This window comes from Pseudorca crassidens, chromosome 11, assembly GCF_039906515.1.
Source record: "Pseudorca crassidens isolate mPseCra1 chromosome 11, mPseCra1.hap1, whole genome shotgun sequence".
In the NCBI taxonomy this organism is placed as follows: Eukaryota; Metazoa; Chordata; class Mammalia; order Artiodactyla; family Delphinidae; genus Pseudorca; species Pseudorca crassidens.
This window is the reverse complement of record NC_090306.1, coordinates 87,498,002-87,520,006: the sequence shown is the minus strand read 5'-3', so window position 1 is coordinate 87,520,006 and position 22,005 is coordinate 87,498,002. Positions and strand designations below refer to the sequence as shown.

At 40.5% G+C, this 22,005-nt stretch overlaps 1 protein-coding gene across 1 annotated transcript in view; it reads left to right on the top strand.

Moving 5' to 3' along the window:
* The first annotated feature begins 7,125 nt into the window (after positions 1-7,125).
* Positions 7,126-22,005, top strand: part of PAH (phenylalanine hydroxylase) — a 72,181-nt gene continuing 57,301 nt past the window's right edge. The window contains exons 1-2 of the mRNA XM_067697742.1: positions 7,126-7,296; positions 14,682-14,789. Coding sequence (XP_067553843.1) covers positions 7,237-7,296; positions 14,682-14,789 — 168 coding nt within the window. The 5' untranslated portion in view covers positions 7,126-7,236. The remainder of the gene's footprint in view (positions 7,297-14,681; positions 14,790-22,005) is intronic.

The following is a 22,005-nucleotide window of genomic DNA, read 5'->3' as shown; positions in this document are numbered from 1 at the left end:
CCTGCTTCTCCCTAGATAATGTTGATAACCTTTTTGCTGTGAATCCTGACTCAGCTGATTTGTTTGATTTACTCAAGTGATGTCTGGTCTTTCTGGGTATCTGAACCTACTTGTCAAGATTTGTCAATACTGAGGTAAGCAACCTCATATTAGGTTGGAAAATTATAGGAAATAGACACTCTCACATTTTTCTGGTAGTATATAAATTGGTAGAACCCATATGGATTGGGAAACTACACATAATGATTTGCCTGGGATAGTTCCAATTTATATCTGTTGTGTCAGTGTAATTATCACTAGCACTCCTTTCACTATCAAAAAATTCCAGTTTGGATGATAAATTATATGGTTACCCTCTGGAGGATAATTAATAATTTTTAATATCTATTGAAATGATAAATGTCCCACTCCTTTGACCCAGAAATTTTACCTAGAGTCTTTTTTTCATACAGACATATTCTAACTTATGTGTAAAATGATACATATACAAAGTTATTCATCACAGCATTATTTGTAATGGCAAAAGATTGGAAACTACAATAATGTTAATTAACAGAGTACCAATTAAATTATGATAATTCATAGAAAGAAGTACAATGGAGCGATTAAAAAAGAATGAGGAAGGTATACGTAGTAAACAGGGTGATTTCAAGACATATTATTAAGTTAAAAGTTCAAAATGACAAGATATCATGTATATTGTGCTACTATTTGAAAGGAGGAGAAAGAATACATGTACACACACAAATACAAACACATATCTGCTTAAAAGTCTGGAAGAAAATAATAACATTGGCTGTCTTTGGGGAAGAGAATCAGGTGCCTGAAGGATATGGGAGTGTGACAGAATTTGCACTATTTATGCTTTTACTTTTGGATTTTTGATCCACATGAGTGTGTAACTCTTCAAACACAAATAATGAAATTAAAAATCATATCTCAATGGAAAAAATAAATAACAGAGATAACCAGTATCTTACTCAGTTTTGGTCTGCTATAATAAATATACCATACATAGACTGGGTGGATAAAACAGCCAATTTTTTTTTTCCTTACTGTTTTGGAGGCTGGGAAGTCGAAGATCAAGCTGCTGGCAGATCTACTGTTTGGTGAGAGCCCCCTTCCTGGTTTCCAGATAGCCATCTTCTCATTATATTACATATAGTGAAGAACAGAGAGAGAAGAAACAAACTCTCTCATGTCTTTTCTTATAAGGGCACTAATCCCACTCATGAGGGCTCTACCTTTATGACCTAATTATCTCCCAAAGTCTTCAGTTCCAAATACCATCACATTGAGGATTAAGCTTCAACATATAAATTTTGGGGGGACACAAATATTTCAGGTCATAACAATCAGCAAAGAAAAACAAATAGAAAGGATAACTTCTTAATCATAAGACGAAAACTTGATCTATTCTTCTATAGAAAGGTTCAAAAGAAGGAAATGAAATAAAAAGTGCAGGAAATAGAAAATATGAAATAAAATAGCAGAAGTAGGTCCTACCATAAAAGTTGTTATAATAAATGTAAATGGGTTAAACTTTCTAATAAAAAGATGGAATTATCAGATTAGATTAAAACACAAGATATGTATGTATACATACATACTTATAATCTATGTGTAAACGTTTGAATGTATTGTTTGTGTTCTACATCATTTTTGTCTGATTTATTAACTTCTGAAATGAGTATGTTAAAATATCTGTATCTATCTATCTACCTATATCCGAGAAATAAAGAATACCTATTCTTTTCTAGCATGCCCGAACATTTACAAAAATTGACCACATGTGCTTGGCCACCAAGAAAGCTTCAATAAACTCCAAAAAATCACAAGCATAAAGACTGGGCTCTTTAACCATGATGTAATTCAGTTAAAAATTAAGAAATGAAAGTTAAAAATATCTCAAGTACCTTGAATTAAATAGTAGATTACTAATAACCCTTGGATTATTGAGAAAATTATATTCAAAATTTAGAACCAAACAATAGTAAAAAAACACTGACTGTGTCAAATTAATGAGACACAGCCAAAGCAGTACTTAGAAACATTTCATTTTAAATGCATTTATCAGGAAAAAAAGAAGAAAAAAACAAATAAGTGTTCAACTCAAGAAGCTGGGAAAAGAACAACAAAACAAGCTCAAACAAAGGCATAATAAAGAAAAGTGGGGAGAAACAATGAAATAAATGACAACACAAAAAATAAAGAGAAGCAGTCTTATGTAATGCTGACTCACATTGGACAAATATCTGGCAGGATAAGAGAAGATTCAAATAAACAAAATACAAAATGAAACAGGAAAAATAAATGTAGACACAATAGAACTTCACAAAATAAGAAAAGAATGTTTTGAACAATAATATGTTAGTTTCGTTGAGACCTTGACAGACTGAATTAATTTCTGAAAAAAATATAAAATGAGAAGAAACAGAAAACATAAATATGCCAATAATAGTTAAATAAGTTGAACTATAATCCATTACTTTTCCTGCCTCCCAAACTTTCAGGTCCAGTATATTTACAAGAGGTCCTACCCTACCAAATCTTCATGAAACAAATAATTTCTATCTTATAGGTTGTTCCAGAAATTATAAAAACAGGGAAAGCTGTACAACTCCTCGTGTAAGGCTAGAGTAATCTTGATGTCAAAATAGGGTGACGATGGTACAAGTAATAAAATCGCAGTTTCATTTCACTAATAAACAGAGATGGGAAAATCTTACATAAAACATAAGATAACCATATCTAATAGTGTAATAAAAATTAATATATCATAATTAAGGAAGGTTTATCCTAGTTTGTAAGAAGAGTTTAACATCTAAAAAAATCTACCAATGTGATTCATCACATTAATAGACTAAAAGGAATACGTCACATAATTTTCTCAGTAGATGTAGAAAAAGCATTTGCTAAATTCATTGCTTTATGATAAAAATAAGCCTCAGCACACAGGGGGCAGAGAGGGGTTCATAAACCTGATGATAGTTATAACATCAAAAACATACATTTAGCATAATATTGATGGAGAAACTTTGGCTGCATTCATAACAAATTGGGACCTAGCATGTATGTCTACTCTTGACTACTCCTGTTTAGCACAAGTGTCCCTAGCTTAGCCAATACATTCAGAGTTAAAGCAATTAATGTCTCAGCTGAAATATGGAAGAATAAGTGTGCATTAATAGACAAATAAACTTTGGGAAAAAATACAGTCAAGAAGGGAGACTTGACAACCAGATATTAAGATATACTACCAAACCATATTGTAATAATAAATGCAGTATGATATGGACGCAAGAGGAGACATAATGCAATAAACCAATGGAATAAAATTAAGCTTTAGAGAAAGACTCAGGTATAAATGGCAATTTCATCTCAACTCAGAAAATTCTGACCTAAAAATTGGGGAAAAGTCTTTGCCCATGTTATTGAAAAACTGACTCATGATATGGAGGGAGAAGAAAAAACAACTGGGTGATTACGATATCCCATATACAAGAGATACAGGAAGATTAAAGATCTGACTGTGAAAGAGAAAACTCTAAGGATGACAGAAGAAAGAAGAGAATATCTTAGCAACTTAGGGATGAGGAAGGACTTCTTAAAAAAGACCCCAATAGCACAAACCACAACATTATTTTAAGATGGATTTTTATTACATCTGAATTATATTTTTTCTCAAGGAAAGACATCAGCTGACAGTTAACTAAGAGTGATAGATTGGGAGATGGTATCTTTGTGACTTGAGAAAGGCATGAGGGTAATATCTAGACCATACAAATTATTCCTGCAAATCAAGACAAAAACCAGGAAACCCAACAGAAAAATAGGCAAAGTATTTGATAATGAACTATTGAAAGTATGGGAAATCTTATGTGGCATGGTGTAGAAAGAGGTACTCAAACTCATTCGTTAGAGGAGGGATGCAAATTAAAAACAGCAAGAACATACGTTTTCTCACTGAGTAGACTGGCAAAGAATCAGACACTTGGAAAAAGCCAAATCCTGAGGATACCCAGCAACAGGAACTCTTTTGCCCTACTTGTGGGAGTGTGGACTAGTACAAGCTGTTCAAAGGGGCAGTCTGGCAGTACTTTGTGAAATTAAGAACGCACGTTCCCCATGATTCAGGACCCTACCCTTCTATCCCAGAAAAATTCTCACACAGGTATATAAGCGGACAAGGATGAGGTTGCTTACTGCAGTATTGTTTGGGGTGGTGGAAAATTAGAGATAGCCTAGGTGTCCATCACTGGGGAATGGAGAAATCAAATGTGGTGGATACACACGGTGGAATACTCTACTCCAGTTAAAAGTACAAAGAACCAGTACCTTCAGCAGCATGGCTACATCCTAAGAACATAGCTGAAAGAAAAAAGTTAGAAACCATGCGATCTATAGTACATGTATATACCATAGTAAATCTATACTACAACATCACTCATATCCATGAAAAATACGTACACACTCCAATATTTCCCTGCATTTAACAAACCCATGGCTAAATATTAAAACATGTTAAGGATGTGGCCTCTGGGGTAAGGGAATGGGAGTGGGGAATGAAGATAAAAGAGAATGAATAAATAAAACAAGAGAGGGGCCTTGGAAGCTTTGATTTTTGACCATGAACTCAGAGGTTATGATTAACTTACTTCTCTACCTGTGAGGTTAAATGAAAAGCGATTGATAACATGCAGTGATTGGGAAATCTTCAACTTCCAAATCAATGAAGGTCAGCCCTAAGTTTACCAGGTACACAACTGCACATCTTGCGACATGGTGCCCACCCCTTTCTGGCCATTCACAATATCTCAGTGGTCTATAGGCTGAATTCTTGAATGTTCCTTCTACATCAATTTTCTTAGGACTCAGCACTGCCCTTGTTCATACAGCAACACATTATATTCCATCCCAATTAAAATGATAGTTTGAAAATCATCTACAAAATTCATGTCACCATCAATCTCATCTTAAGTGAGTTTTTATCTTATTTCATGGATATGTTTTCCCTTTTTGCCAGAATAATTTTTAAAAGAAGCTATTAAGTGATTTTCTCTGAAGTAGCAGACAACTAGTTGTGCTCTCCTCCCAACACAGATCCGGGGCATTTTTATGTGAGAGGAAATTAAGAATTCCATTTTTAGTAGGTGTGAAAAGAAAAGAGAAGTGTGCTATTATTTTGTTGTCCTAAAAGTCAGTGTTGGTCTTATTTTAAAAAGGGAAGGAAGAGTATTTATGAGCCAGTGTCTTGGAATTGGGTGAAATGTAGTTTGACTTCGAACTACTTATCTAAACTTTCTGTGTCTCAGTTTCCTTATTTATAAAGTGGGGGTGCACGGTTCAAGTTTATGAGGGAAGAAATGAAATCATGCATGGGGAGAGCTTGGCAGTGTCTAACATACAATGTGCATGTAAGTAAGTAGCTGTTACTGCTGTTTTCATTCATTGCATGCCTGTTATATGGCAATACAACAGGCGCTGTCACATTCATTGCTCTCCTTAGTATGCCAGCAACATCAAGGGATGACGTGATGTTTGCAAGGCAATCCTAGGGTGCAGTAAAACTCTTCATTTCATGTCTACCACACTAGAAAACCACTGGAGTCAGATAAAGGATACCGATTCTCCTGAGGGTGGAAGTCAAGGTCTTGCCCTTCCATGTTCAAAAACACTGATCTTCCAACTTACCATAGAGAATATTAATCACACACCCAAGGACTTCTTTTGGACAGAAATTACACTTAACGTATATCTGTCTTCTTAGCAGCCAGTAGAAAGCCTGGCACATCATACAGGCTCAAAGAATCCTAAACAGCAACCCTTAAAGCCCCATTTTAAAGACAAAGAAACTGAGGCATGGACTTGACCAAAGTTAATCAGTGGTGGAATCAGGAGTTCATCTGTTTGTTTTGAATCCTGAATCTGAGATTTTTTTTCTCTTTTGGAAGGTGCTTGGTCATTCCGTCAAAGGATTATGGGAGGGGAGGGGGCGGATTTCTAGCAACCTCTATTATTGGCTTGTTTTCTCTTAGCCCATTGCCCTCTCCTGGCTAAATATTAGGCAGGCACTCAAGGTCTTGATGCCCTTGATTTTTTCACATCCTTTTTGAACTTCTGACTCTGCGGTGCTCTTTTATATTTTGTTTTGCCTGGTGGCAATGAATGCCTCGTCTCAGTTCCTGGGTCTGAAAAAACAGAGGTGAATGACATTTTCCTGCCTACTAGCCCATCTCCCTATTTTATTTTCTTCAGAAGGCTTAGCTCTGCCTAAACTTATTTATTTGTTTGTTTTCTGTCTCCCTCCCAGAATGACAGCACGGGTGTGGGCAGGAGGCAGGGTCCTCCACTTAATTCACTGCTGTATCCCCAGTACCACCTGGCATGCAACAGAGGGGTCCGCAGTAAGCATTTGTTGTTGCATACTTTTAAGCAATAACTTCTAGTTATGGAGTGTTTAACTATATGGCATGAACTGTACTAAGTGTTAAATGCATCACCTCATTCTTTCTCTTATCCACATTCTTAAAACATCCTGGCAAGACTGAGCTTGCGTCCTCTTCTGGGTGCTTCCAGCAGTGATGTAAACAGCTCCGGGACACATGGCTGCATTTCAATCCAGGTCGTTTATCTTATTATTCTCTTTGCTCCTTAGCCACTGTGCCCAGCGTTCACAACATCACCTATATGTGGTGTTCTGAAGTCAGAGCACAAAAAAGGCAGTTTCCTTAGTGGTAACATAGAAAGGAATCCCCCCTCCCCCATCTCAGTTAAGATCTTGGCTCTGTTTCTTATAAAGGTTATCATCCGGCTGTCACAGGTTTACACCGATCGCAGAGAACCCGTGCCCAGGCTTCTGAGAGTCCCAGAAGTGCCGAACCTGTCTAATCGCCAGGGCACATTTGGCCCTGCGTTCTCTTGTTGGCCTTCCTCCATCCAAGGCGGGCAAGCCAAGTCCGTACTCCCGTCACCAGCCACACCCTCCCCGGCCCGCTCCCCCTGCCCCTCCCCTCCGAGCGGTCCAGGCGGGGGTGACCCGGAGCTCGCCGCGTCAGGACAATGCCCACCGGGGGCGTGACTGTGGCGGGTAAGCACGGCAGGAGACACCTTGGAATCTCTCCTCCCTAACGCCAGGTTAAAAACCTCAGCACCACGTGCTGTTTGCACTGTTTGCAAACCCGCCTGCGACTGAAGCCCCAGAGCTCCGGGAGACCGCACGCGCTGGGAGCTAGCATGTCAGCCGTGGTCCTGCAGAACGGAGACTCGGTCAGGAAACTCAGCGACTTTGGACAGGTGAGCCAGGGCGGGCCTTAGCGGCGCAGGGAGGGGAGTTTGGCCCCCGGTGGAAAGAGGTCTGAGGAGTGTTGGGTTTTCCTACTCCCATGAGCTCACCAGGAAGGCTGAATTCATTTGAAGATGATGAAAATGTCTAGGAGGTTGACAGATAACACGTGCTCAACAAATGTTTCCCAGTGAGAGGACATCTGTCCTGTGTGGCTTTCAGGGAAAGAGCACGGCTTGAGGAGTCAGGGAGCTGGCTTCCAGAGCTGCCACCAACTAGTTGCCTGTCTTTGGACAAATCACTGCCTGTATCTTCTGTAAACTTGTCCTTGACGATCTGGAGCGGCAGTTGGGGTCCATGCAGATCTGCTCTTCTTTGATGTTTATAACTGTTCTCAGCCAGGTATCAAAATGGCAAAATTATGAGAAATTGTAGCTTTTTTCCACCTTTGGGAGAAAATGGCGTATGAAGACATCTCACACTTACTCAGACCTGAGGAAGAAGAAAATTAAAAAGAGGGGAAAATGCACAAGAGTTAGCCTTGGACTTGGAATGTAAGAGAGCCCTAAATGTGGCAGGGATAATGTCCAGGGTGTATTCCGTTCGCTAGAACTTTTGCCTTTCCCTTGAGGTGAACAACTGCAGAATACACTCTTTAATCGACTGATCACACTCCCAGATTCTAGGGTTCAGACTTAAAGCCCAGCCCTGGGAGATAACGTGGGTCTAAGGCATCTGTCAACTGTAGGATTAGTGAGAACAATCTAGAGAACAGGGAGCCTGGACAGCAGAGGATGACTGATGTTTTAGTATAACTAGAGACTGCAGAACTTTGGACTAACTTTTTTTGAGTCCTGAAAGAAAGACTTCCTTTGAAAATGGTACGTAGGGCTTGGGAGACAGAACTTCGTGTTGAAGAGGGATGGCATGTGCGTCAGACAGATCCCAGAACAGATGCCAGCTTTGCCATCGTTTAGCTTCTGTGCTGCTGGCCGTGGGGCCCCCGTGACTATGGCGGGAGGTTAGGGGCAGCGATCTGGTTAGGGAGCTCTGGGGACTAAAGTTTTATTTGTAGAGCACTTAGAAGATGGAGAACCACAAATTGTCACTGTCGATGACTGGGGGTAAAGAGGAGGGTTTAGAGAGTGCTCTGTAACACCTGTGTGTTGAAAGCAAGGGATTTAACTTTGCAGATCCTCAGGTCTATTCATATGAAACATTGGAATAAAAATATGCACATTCTAGAGTTAGTATGAGAATCAAGTGAAATAATGTCTATAAAGGTCTTAGCACACTTCCTGGAGCATAGGAAAATGCCAGGGGTGTCTAGCCAGAAATGATTTGTTTGTTCAACAAAATGCATCAGAACGTTGGCAGGAGGAACATACACTGAGTCAAGCACAGTGGCTGGTGGAGCTTTGCAGTGGTAAGATGCCAGACCTGGAGTTAGGAGTTGTGGGCTCTCGTGTCTGGTTTACTGAAGCTATGTACTGGGCAGTCACCTAATCGGGCTGGAGAGGCTCAGTCTGGTATCTGTAAAATTGGTGGGGGGCGGATTTTGAACTAGAATAGTCTTCAGGACTCCTTCCAGCTCTGACAACCTGCCAAAAAGACACATTTATGAACAGAACACACTAGATGTAATCCTGACATAAGGCTGGTCTCCACCTGCGAGCACAACAATCCTGCGAAAGATGTTCAGCTCATTCATCCACTCAGCAAAGACTTACTGAGCACCTACTCTGAGCCAGGCACAGTAGAACCTCTGCCCTGATGAAAATTACATTCTTGTGGAGGAGACAGACAGTAAAACAAATTCACCAAATGAACATATACTTTCATGTAGAGATAAGTGCTGTAAAGAACATAGAACAGGGTGATGGATTAAAAGATTAAGGGAACTCAGGGAACTCAGTACACAGCTCTGAGTGGCACAAAGCCAGGTTCAAACCCAGATGTGACTCCAACACCCTGTGTACTCCTCCACCACACTGCTTCCTCCTGCAGATAAATTCTGGAACACAGAGGCAGAGTATGTCCAAGGCAGGATGTCTGCATCTTGTTTTTGGGTGTCTTACACTGTAGATGTGTGTATGTATAATCACACATGTGAATACACACCTCCTCCCATGACCCCAAAAAGCACTACGATTGAAAGTCAGTGCCGCTGGAATATCCTTGCTGCAGATTAATTGCTGGTAATTGTGAAAACTGCTCTTTTCCAAAGATAACAGAATGTATTTATTAGACACAACCAAAGAGAATGTATTTCTATTGTTAAGGGTATTGCTCGGTGATCAAAATCCTTTCCTTCTTGGTTGCTAGTAAAGTTTTTTCTCCCTGCTCTCTTCCTTCTTTTCTAGTTTCGGAGCTACTTTTCTCTACCTTTATGCGTCCCGAGTGTACATGTCTTTCTAAGTCAACTCATATGTCTATTGGAAACAAATAAAGTATAGATTATGAGCCATTATAAACACGTTCTGGAAGAGGTTTGTCCAAGATCTCATGCTGATCCGCATAACAATGCTGGAATCGGAATCCACTCAAGGCCACACCATTTCACAAAATTCCATGGGCTTCCTTTCGTTTCAAGTCCCTCAAGCTTTGAAAAGGGGAGCTATTGTCCCAGTTGGGTCACTGCGGGGTGGATTAAGGATTTTGGAGTTGTTGGACCTGGGTTCACATGCAGACTCTGCCACTCGTTAGCTGAGTGTCCTTGGACAAGCCACTTAATCTTGCTGAGTGTATTCCTTCATTTTCAAAATAACAGCACCCATCTCATGGGGCGACTGTGAGGACTGAATAAACTATTAAATGTAAACTGTTTTTTTCTGCCAGTGCTAGTTTCTACCAATGGTGATGTTTATTAACTGTAAAAAGTACCAGATATGGCTCTGGGCACATGGTGGGTATTCAGTCATGGCCGGCTCTACTTTCAATATTAATAACAATAAAGAGTAGAGCCTTATGGTAAATGTGAATTTGCAGACACAGATGAGAAAAGTCGTAATTAAAAAAAATAGGCTATATATGTATCAGTGATTTCAAAATCTTGCATGGTTAAGAGTCCTCTGCGATGCTTTTGAAAATGCAGATTCTAAGATCCTACACCAAATATTCTGATTTGGTAGGTTTGGGTGGGGCCCAGGAATCTGCATCACGAGGTAATTTTGGAGTGGAGACCCAAGGAACACCCACTTAGAAACCCTGATCTAGAAAGTATATGGGGAGAATGACGAAAGTGAAAGGGGACAGATGTGGGTAAGGTATAGGCTGTTAAGAGTGGTATTGAGTAACCTTCTGGTGATTGGACCAGAGTACAGCCCTTACTATGCAAGAAACAGAGCCTTTAATGTGGACATTGTGTCTATAGCAGAGGGAATTGTATAGAATGAATGACATTTAGGAGCCTGAGTTCTTTTTTTTGTTAATTAATTAATTTTATTGAAGTATAGTTGATTCACAATGCTGTGCTAGTTCCTGCCGCACAGCAAAGTGATTCAGCCATACATATACATATATATTCTTTTCCATTATGGTTTATTACAGGATATTGAATATAGTTCCCTGTGCTACACAGTAAGACATTGTTTATCCATTCCATATAGAATAGTTTGCATCTGCCAATCCCAAACTCTCAATCCATCCCTCCCCCACCCCCCTCTCCCCCTTGGCAACCACAAGTCTGTTCTCTATGTCTGTGAGTCTATTTCTATTTCTTGGAAGTTCATTTATGTCATATTTTAGATTCCACATATAAGTGATATCGTATGGTATTTGTCTTTTTCTGTCTGACTTACTTCACTTAGTATGATAATCTTTAGATCCATCCATGTTGCTGCAAATGGCATTATTTCATTCTTTTCATGGCTGAGTAGTATTCCATTGTATATATATATACCACATCTTCTTTTTTTTTCCTCCATCATAACACTTCTTTTTTATTTCACTTTTTATTTTACATGGGAGTATAGTTGATTAACAATGTTGTGTTAGTTTCAGGTGTACAACAAAGTGATTCAGTTATACATATACAAGTATCTATGCTTTTTCAAATTCTTTTCCTAATTAGGTTGTTACAGAGTATTGAGCAGAGTTCCCTGTGCTATACTGTAGGTCCTTGCTGGTTATCCATTTTAAATACAGCAGTGTGTACACGTCAATCCCAAACTCCCTAACTATCCCTTCCCCTCACCCTTCCCCCACTGGCAACCATAAGTTCATTCTCTAAGTCTGTGAGTCTGAAATAAGTTCATTTTTTCTTTTAGATTCCACATATAAGCGATATCATATGATATTTCTCTTTCTCTGTCTGAATTTCTTCACTTAATACGACACTCTCTAGCTCCCATCCATGTTGCTGCAAATGGCATTATTTCATTCTTTTTTATGGGTGAGTAGTATTCCATTGTATATATGTACCACATCTTCTTTATCCATTCCTCTGTTGATGCACATTTGGGTTGTTTCCCTGTCTTGGCTATTGTGAATAGTGCTGCCGTGAACATTGGCGTGCATGTATCTTTTCGAATTAGAGTTTTGTCTGGATATATGCCCAGGAGTGGGACTGCTGGATCATATGGCAATTCTATTTTTAGTTTTTTGAGGAAACTCCATACTGTTTTCCGTAGCAGGAGCCTGAGTTCTTAATCTGCCACCCACTGCCTGTATGATGATCTCAGGTGGCCCATAGTCTCCCCATCTGAAAAATGAGAGTGTGGAACTAGACGAACTCTTAAGACAAGTCCACCTCTTTGAGTCAATTATCAAGTCCCATGTGGGTATCAGAGGCCAAATGGGACAAACAGATCAAGGAGGAATTGTTCACCTTGGCTGACGAGTACATAGGTTTTCTGAGAGAAGTGAGACCCAAGAGGGCTTTTGAGGAAGGATGATGTATTTGGAAGGGGGAGAGGGAGGGATGCAGTGTATTTACTCTAATGAGGAGTTGAAAGGAGGAACCAGTTTTCTGGAGGGGAGGTTCCTGTGGGTGAAGCTCAGGAGGTGGGGTACTAAGGGGACTTTTGAGTATCACAAAGAGGTCTTGTATCCTGTCGGCCATGGGGAGCCCCTAAAGAATACTGAGTAGAATAAGGACACGAGCCAAATTCTGCTAGCAGGGCTCAATCACTGCAGATCACTAGGAGCTGGGTTATTGTGGTGGCAGTGGGAACCAAAGAAGGACCTGACCCCGAGAATCATTTCTGGAGAAGGTCAGACTGGACTTGGTCATTGGCTGGACACACACAGGAGTGGGAAAGTGCTGGATGACAGAGTTTCAAGCATGGTGCGTTCACGTCTGAATTGCCCCAGTCATAGGTGACACCATTGAGGTGTGTCAGAAATAGGCTCCCTTTGTTGGAGGCCAACAGGAGAGGAGAATGTTGCCAAGTGAATTAGAAATGGAAATCTTTTGTCATTTCAAGGAAACTGGAAAGAACTGAGGGCTCAGTGTCATCTCCTAGGAAGAAGACTGACATCAGAGACTGCTCTGCGTGTCTCTGGCAGGGTTTACTAGAGACGGAAGGTAGAGCAGAGCCTGCAGGAAGTTGTGATTCATGGACAGCATGCTGGGATCCAGTGGCATGGGTTCCACTGCTAACCGTGCAACTCTGGACAAGTTACTTAACTTCTCTAAACCTTCATTTTGTCATCAATAAAAGGGGCACTTGGAAAGTAGTAAAACCTACTTTCTAGATTGTTATCAAAATTAAATGAGATAGGGCTTCCCTGGTGGCGCAGTGGTTGAGAGTCCGCCTGCCGATGCAGGGGACGTGGGTTCGTGCCCCGGTCCTGGAAGATCCCACGTGCCGCGGAGTGGCTGGGCCCGTGAGCCATGGCCGCTGAGCCTGCACGTCCGGAGCCTGTGCTCCACAACGGGAGAGGCCACAACAGTGAGAGGCCCACGTACCGCAAAAAAAAAAAAAAATTAAATGAGATAATCCAAATCAAGTGCTTTTTATAATATCTGGGACATTATAGGGGCTTTTAATGTACGGTAGATTAAAATAATTTTTAGAAAGATAATAGCATGGTCCATATAAGGATATATAGCAGTTCAGTTTTGCAATTCATTTAAGGCTTCCTCTAATCACACTTGCTGATAATTCTGGTTCTTCCCCTGCACCTCTGTTTCAGGTAAGGTTCTGGGAAAATCTGAATTAAAAGAATTTCATCCTGAGGGTCATCCATGTCCATACAGGGCTTATGATGCCAAGTCACTGAGACCCTGCCCAGCACAGCCTTCTCATGGAGATGATGTAACAGCCATTCCACTAATTTCATTAACTTGCTTACAAGAGAGTAATTGTTCTGCATGGGTTGTTTTTTTTCCCCCAGTTTTAGGTATATGCTGTTTATTTGAAAGCACACATGGAACTCTATGTATTATTGTAAAACTTAATTTAACACTTAACTTTAAAATTTTAAAAGATTTTGGCAAACCCTTTCTGGAATGGTAACCCTAGTCCCACCTTAATTTGCTGTCACATGCATGTAGAAAGTTGCTAGATCCTTGACATTCTTTGCCGTTTTAAGGCATCCATCTTCCAATAAGTTATATATGTGCTCTTATGTACTTAGTGACTCTTTTTCAACAATTGGTGTCCTAGACCCCAGCATCTGGGAACAAGTTTAATGTTCCCATGACATCTTTGCCAAAGGCCAAGAAATCATTCGTGGGTATTCTTAATATTTCCATCATTTTTACATATTTCTCTAAATATTATATTTAAACTATTTTATCTTTTTCATCATCTGAATACTGTTTTGACAGGGCTTGTCATGACTACAGATTAGCCTGCTTTCACACGTGAGGAACTTAAGAAGCCTAAGCTATCCCAAAGTGTTCTGGTTGGTAAATGGAAGAGAGAGGATTCCAACCCATGTCTTTGGACTCAAAAGCCTGTGTGTGTTCTATTTTTAGTATTTTCCACCCTATATTTCTCAATGTTTTCCTGGGACAATTATTGTACCATATTATACCACCTCTAAGATCTTTTTTAATTTATCTCGTATGTGTATGTATATTTGAACTTCTGATGAATGGGGCATCCTCTCATTCATCTTTGTTTCTCTCAGAGCCCTAATTGTACCTAGCACTTGGTAGTTGCTCATTAAAAAGGCAGTGAATCTATAGTGTAACTGGTGACATTTGTGAATAATTAGAGCTTTCTAAAGTTGAAGTCTGATCTAAGAGCACCACTGAACATTTTACTTCCTTTGATTTACTTCTTTTCCGCCACACATATACTTCTGTAGAGAATATATGTAGCCCATTGCATTCCAAGACTTAACCAGAAGAGGAAGTTCATGCTCGCCTCTTCCTTGGAGGCTTCACAGGAATGAATTGCTGAGCTGTGAAAAACATTTTACCCAAATGCATTTAATCCTGTAGGAAACAAGCTACATTGAAGACAACTCCAATCAAAACAGTGCCATATCACTGATCTTCTCACTCAAAGAAGAAGTTGGTGCGCTGGCCAAAGTCTTACGTTTATTTGAGGTAAGTGTTTTATTCATTTCCGCCTTGAATAATGGCATAGCAGACTTCTGTGTTATCTTCTAGTTTGATGTAGCGAAAAGGACATAGGATCTGGAATTGGAAGACCTGATTCTCAGCTTAGGCTCATACGTGACCCAACCATGTGAACTTAGTTAAGTCTTTCATTCTCTCTGAGCTAAGGCTTCTCCATTTCATAATTAGGATCATTCACAATCACTGGCTGCACACCAGGAAGCCAGTGTTGGACTCACTCTTCTTTCATCAAACTTTCCTTGAATTAATTACAGTCAAGCCTTCATGTTTGCGAGTCCTACATCCCTCGGATTCAACCAAAATTTCGATCTGGGTTTGGCTGAATCCGCAGGTATGCAGCCCATTGGTAGGGAGGGCAGACTGTATTCATTGTACCACTATTACCATCTTCTATAAGGGTTTTGAGCATCCGAGGATTTTGGTACCCATGGGGTCCTGGAACTGTTTCTGCATGGATACAGAAGGACACCTGTGCTATCCTCTCAGTGTTCCCGAAGCACTCTTTAACTTTTAACTGCAGCACTTATTTGCCTTGTGAAATGTATACATTTCTGTTTGACCCCAGGATAGTTTCTTCAGGCAAGGAGCCTTGTGTGAGTCATCTTTGTGTCAGACTCAGTTTTTTTTTGTTTGTTTGTTTTTCTTTTAACATCTTTATTAGAGTATAATTGCTTTACAGTGTTGTGTTAGTTTCTGCTGTATAACAAAGTGAATCAGATATATGCATACGTATATCCCCATATCCTCTCCCTCTTGAGCCTCCCTCCCACCCTCCTTATCCCCTCCACCAGGTGGTCGCAAAGCACTGAGCTGATCTCTCTGTGCCATGCAGCTGCTTCCCACTAGCTATCTATTTTACATTTGGTAGTGTATATATGTCCATGCCACTCTCTCACTTCATCCCAGCTTACCCTTCTCCCTCCCCGTGTCCTCAAGTCCATTCTCTACATCTGCATCTTTATTCCTGTCCTGCCCCTAGGTTCATCAGAACCTTTTCTTTTTTTTTTTTTAGATTCCATATATATGTGTTAGCATACGGTATTTGTTTTTCTCTTTCTGACTTACTTCACTCTGTATGACAGACTCTAGGTCCATCCACCTCACTACAAATAACTCAGTTTCCTTTCTTTTTACGGCTGAGTAACATTCCGTTGTGTATATGTGCCACATCTTCTTTATCCATTCATCTGTTGATGGACACTTAGGTTGCTTCCACGTCCTGACTATTGTAAATAGTGCTGAAATGAACATTGTGGTACATGACTCTTTTTGAATTATGGTTTTCTCAGGGTATATGCCCAGTAGTGGGATTGCTGGCAGACTCAGTTTCAATATACATATTAAATGTTCAATTAAGAGTGAAATTTAATTTAAATATGAGCAAAGGAAATTAGACTTTTCAAAAACACTTTCGGGGGCTTCCATGGTGGCACAGTGGTTAAGAATCCGCCCGCCAATGCAGGGGACATGGGTTCGAGCCCTGGTCTGGGAAGATCCCACCTGCCGCAGAGCAGCTAAACCCGTGTGCCACAACTGCTGAGCCTGCGCTCTAGAGCCCACGAGCCACAACTACTGAAGTCTGCACACCTAGAGCCCGTGCTCCACAGCAAGAGAAGCCACCGCAATGAGAAGCCCGCGCACCGCAACGAAGAGTAGCCCCCGCTCGCCACAACTAGAGAAAGCCTGTGTGCAGCAATAAAGATCCAATGCAGCCAAAATTAATTTTAACAAGAAGGTCTTTAAAAACAAACAAACAAAAAACAACACTTTTGCCCTGGATTTTAAGAAGGAATATTTTTGAAGCAAGTAATTTTTTACCCCTAGTACTTTAATTAAATTCTACCTGGTGACTGCATACATAAATAGATGGAGAAGAGACCAATCTCCCAGGCAGAGGAATGCCAAATAATTTAAGTAGATCCTCTGGAGTCACAGAAGGAGAGCGTAGCTCCCCACTCCTTAGGTCTGGGCCATGGAGAGTGACTTGATGAAATGGCCTTTTACCTCTGTGGCCTTCCTCCCCCAAACCCATAACCCCAGTCTAACCATGAAGAAAACATCAGGCAAACTCCAGTTAAGGGACAGAATACAAAATACTTGACCAGTACTCTTCAAAACTGTCGAGGTCATCAAAAACAAGAAGTGTCTGAGACGTTGTCACAGTGAAAAGGAACCTAAAGGGATATGACAGCTAAACATAATGTAGTGTCCTGAGTGGGATTGTAGAGCAGAAAAAGGACGTGAGATATAAACTGAAGAAATTCCAATAAAGTATGGTCTTTAGTTTGAGATAAGGTATCAACATTGGTTCATTAACTGTAACACTTGTTCCATACTAATACAAGACATTAATATTCGGGGAAACCGGATATAGAGTATATGGGAATTCTCTGTACTATCCTCTCAATTTTTTCTGTAAATATAAAATTGATCTAAAAAATAGTCTATTTTAAAGAAATTAAACTTGGATATCCAAAAGGAGGAAGAAAATGTCTGCCTGAATGAGAGCAAGACTCGAGTGTACAAAAGAGAGAGAGTGCTGTCTGAACGACAAGCTGGTTGTAAGATAGAATATATCCGTAAAATGTAGGAATGTCACATTCTAGTCTTTGTGTTATACGGTTCATCAGCATTTTCCTCTTAAGAGGTCAGGCCATAGTCAGGGTTAATAAATTAAGTAATAGTAAATTAACAGGATGTTTTCAACCTAATAAATAAGCCACAAGTAACTAAATTATGAGGATGAATGCACCCAAGGAGCATGGACTGTATGTGGGATGGTTGAATCCCAGAGTTCATTGACCTTGACCGGTTGTTTAACATGTGCGCCTTTGTTTACTCATCTATAAAGTAGGGCTAATGAACCATACCTCCCTGGGGCCATGAGGTTTTATGCGCTATGTGAGATGCATGGTATGACTGAGCCCACAGATGATGCTCATACGATATCTATTCCTTTACTCTTTTCACGTGTGTTCTATGAAACCTATCAGAAATCTTTGAGAACATGTGAAGAGGAGAAAGATGACTAGAGACAGTCAAAAGCCTTGATTTAAAAATTTTGTTCCCAAAAAAGTAAAAAAAAAACCACCCCCAAACTTAGAATGAATTACTTAGTATATTTTGTGAACATTTATAGCAAATGGCAATGACCAAGAGTCAGGGCAGCGCCATTAAAGAAAAGCAGAGTAACTTAGTAGAACCAAGGGATTATGGTGGCCACAGTGTGTTTGTGTACTTCATGTCTTTCATGGTATCTGAACGAGATGGAGAAGTAAGTGTTAGATAAAATTACAGACAAACCCTTTAAACTGTGTGGTTGACACTAAACTTGTAGGCCATATAAAATGAAATCAAAGGTAATAAATGGCAAAAAAAGAAAGAAAAAGAAACAGGAAAAATCTAAACTACACTTTTGGACAGTGTTTTCTAAGCAATATTCTGTTGAATGCCACAAGTTAGTAGATGTTTTACTAGAGAGTTACAAGGGTAAATATGGCTGGAAAATTCTGCCTCTAGATTTTGGAGAGCCATCATGCCTGTGAAAATATTAAAGACCATGGAAAGCCCTGCAGAGTGGAAACCTTTTCAATGCTATCTTACTCAGAATTTCCCAGACATTTTTGGTCATGAAACCTTGTTCAAGAAAGACCTATTACCATTTTGCAGGCACTAGTGTTCCACTGAACTTATGCTATTTTAGAGTTAGGTGCTCCAGACTATCAGTTATAGCCTAGGTTTGGGACCCTGAGGAGTAGAACAGCATTGGCATTAAGACTATGTTGTCTGGAACAAAACTGTTTCGGTTGAAAAACCAGTTGTGCCACCTGTGAGCTGGGTCACCTTAGGAAAGTTATTTATCCTCTTGGTGGCCTAGTTTCCTCATTTTTCAAATGAAGGTAATAATAAGCTTGCTTTATAGGGCTGTTGTGAAAATTAAATGAATTAATATATGCAAAGTACTTATTAAAGTATCTGGCACATAGTAAGAGCTCAATAAATGTTTGCTCTCATTATTTCTATGCACCCTAATTTTGGAGAGTCATGGAGCATCAGAGACTCTTAAATTCTTAGCTCTATGAGAAATAGTTAAAGGATTAACGGGTGCTTCCCTGGTGGCGCAGTGGTTGAGAGTCCGCCTGCCGATGCAGGGGACAGGGGTTCATGTCCCGGTCTGGGAAGATCCCACGTGCTGCGGAGCGGCTGGGTCCGTGAGCCATGGCCACTGAGCCTGCGCGTCCAGAGCCTGTGCTCCGCAACGGGAGAGGCCACAACAGTGAGAGGACCGCATACCACAAAAAAAAAAAAAAAAAAAAAAAAAAGGATTAACGGGACTTCCCTGGTTGTCCAGTGGGTAAGACGCTGCACTCCCAATGCAGGGGGCCCAAGTTTGATCCCTGGTCAGGGAACGAGATCCTGCATGCATGCTGCAACTAAGAAGCCCGCATGCCTCAAGTAAGACCTGGCGCAGCCAAAATAAATAAATAATAAATAAATTATTTAATTAATAATTTTTTTTTAAAAAAAAGGATTAAGTTTAATTGGCTTGAAGAGGGAAGATGGGGTGAGGAAACAATAGGTTCATTCAAATATTTGAAGGGCCATTGTGGAAGAAGAATATTAGTTATTTTTTATTACTTCAGTGGCAAAAGGGCAAAGCATAGAAATTATAGGAAGCATATTTCAAATCACCTGAAGGAAACATCTCTACTGTAGAAGGGTGCTGGAAGCCCTTGATTTCAAGCATTATTACTATCAAAACAGCTAATAAAAGGCAGGGCAGAATCAAAGCAAAAATTATGGTATAAGTAAACTTACCTTTCCTTAATAAAGACAGAAGATAAACAACTATTCCAAGGATTCCCTGGTTGTCTAGTGGTTAGGATTTTGGGCTTTCACTGCCTCGGCCCAGGTTCAATCCCTGGTGGGGGAACTGAGATCCCGCAAGCTACACAGCATGGCCAAGATAAAAAAATAATACATTCCAGCTCCTCCAAGATTGGCAATGGAGGAGAAACATTCCATATGAGAGAATCACCTGCTCCCTGTGAGTCCCTTGCTAAGTACTCCTGCAGTCACCTCCATGCTTAATGAGCACTGCCGTCTTTTCCTTAGATGATTAACACCAAAGTTATCATCCCATTAAGGGATGATGTTGCCTGCCATTGGGCTTGTGGTCTACTAGACTTCAGCTAGTAGCAACATCAGAATGCAACACAATAGGCTTGATTATTATAATGAAGATACAGATGTATAGTGTTTACATGTATTGGGTGGGTGGTAGGGACAGTGAAGCAGATGGTTTAGTGAATTGGGGCCAAACGATGAGAAACATACCCAACCCTCTATCTGCCAACCCACAAACATCCTACTGTCCTCAGCAGATTCATCTCTCAATTCTCTGCATTTTCCGTACCTCTCTATATTTTTAGCCTCTACGTGCTCACATCCCGCTCCTTCTTAGAACAGGAGTCTCCTGAGAGCCTTTACTGCGAGTGGCTTAGTAATGGGCTATAAAATTAGAAGCAGGCTCCTGGGGGAAGTTGCAAAGAAGAGGTCTCCCTTCCTCTGCCAGCACTCCGCTAATCGTTTTACCGTGAATTCGCCAGGGGAGGGAACAAGCAAACAGGCAGATATACAGAGATCTAAAGTATCAGTACATGGGTGTGTTCAGTTGTCATCATTTAATTGATGGAGACACACAGGTTCAGACTAAGCAAGCTGCCCAAGACTAGACACTTAGAGGTAAAAACTGCTTCCAAGTTCACCTTCCATTTTCGTGGTAGATCGGTCTTGTGAAAACAAATCTATATATTTGTTTATAGTCTAAATGTGACATATACAGTCTATGTTTGTCGCATTCACTTTCTATGTGTGACCTCTGCCCAGATGACCCACGCCTTCCCCTCATCTGATTAGTCAATGAGCTCTTATTTTCTCATTTATGCATTCAATTAACGTACTTTGAATATCGGCTGGGTTTTGTTTGTTTGTTTATTTGTTGGTTTTTATTGGAGTATACCTGCTTTACAATGTTGTGTTTCCACTGTACAGCAAAGTGAATCAGCTATGCATATACATATAATCCCCTCTTTTTTGGATTTCCTTCCCACTTAGGTCAGCACAGAGCATCGAGTAGAGTTCCTCGTGCTATACAGTAGGATCTCATTAGTTATCTCTTTTATACATAGTATCAATAGTATATATATGTCAGTCCCAATCTCCCAATTCATCCTACCCCCGTTTCCCCCTGGGTGGCCATACATTTGTTCTCAACATCCGTGTCTCTATCTCTGCTTTGCAAATAAGATCATCTATACCATTTTTCTAGGTTCCACACATATGCGTAAATATACAGTATTTGTCTTCCTCTTTCTGACTTACTTCACTCTGTATGACAGTCTCTAGGTATCGGCTGTTGTCAGACCGTATATAGGTGCTGAGGAGACTGCGAAGAGCCAGGCAGTCAGTCTCTGCCCCTTTAGAATGTGGAGGAGCTCAAGTTTCCATGAGCTTTCTTAACCCAGGCTTAGGGCAAAATTGGCGAGGGGAGGTTTCTTGCAGATACAATGTTTAAGCTGAAACCTAGAGGGTTGGCTACGGGAGAGGAAGGGGGGACGTACATTCCAGAATGAAGAAACAGATGAGTTGAGAGAATAAACAAGTGGCCAGGTCACAGAATCCTCAAATCCCCTTACCGTCTACCAACCTCAGTGTTCCTGGAGATAGAGGTGGGATCGCAGAGGGGACATTAGGTCAGATACAAGATGTTTATTACTTTAAAGTTTGGACTTTAAGGTCCTGCCTGTGACCCCTGGGTCTGGTGAGCAGGACAGAATCAAGAGTGAATCACAAGGGTTGCTTTTGCCCCTTTGGCCTCAGGTCCAGAGCAGTTATGGCAGTAAAATGTTTACAGGGAACATTCCATCTTTAATCAAAATAAGAAGAGCCTTGAGTTCCACTGGGGGGAAGAAAGTTCTTATAACCCAGATGACTTTCTCATCTTATTTAAACCCCCAAATATAGATAATGATATAAGGAACGCCCATGTAACTCACTCCCTGCTTAATAAATACATCATTACAGAAATGACTACAGTCCCTGGGTATCTCTTCCCCATGCATGTCCCTCCTCAGAGGTAGCTATTAATCTGAATTTGACACATACTATTCCCATGCATCTT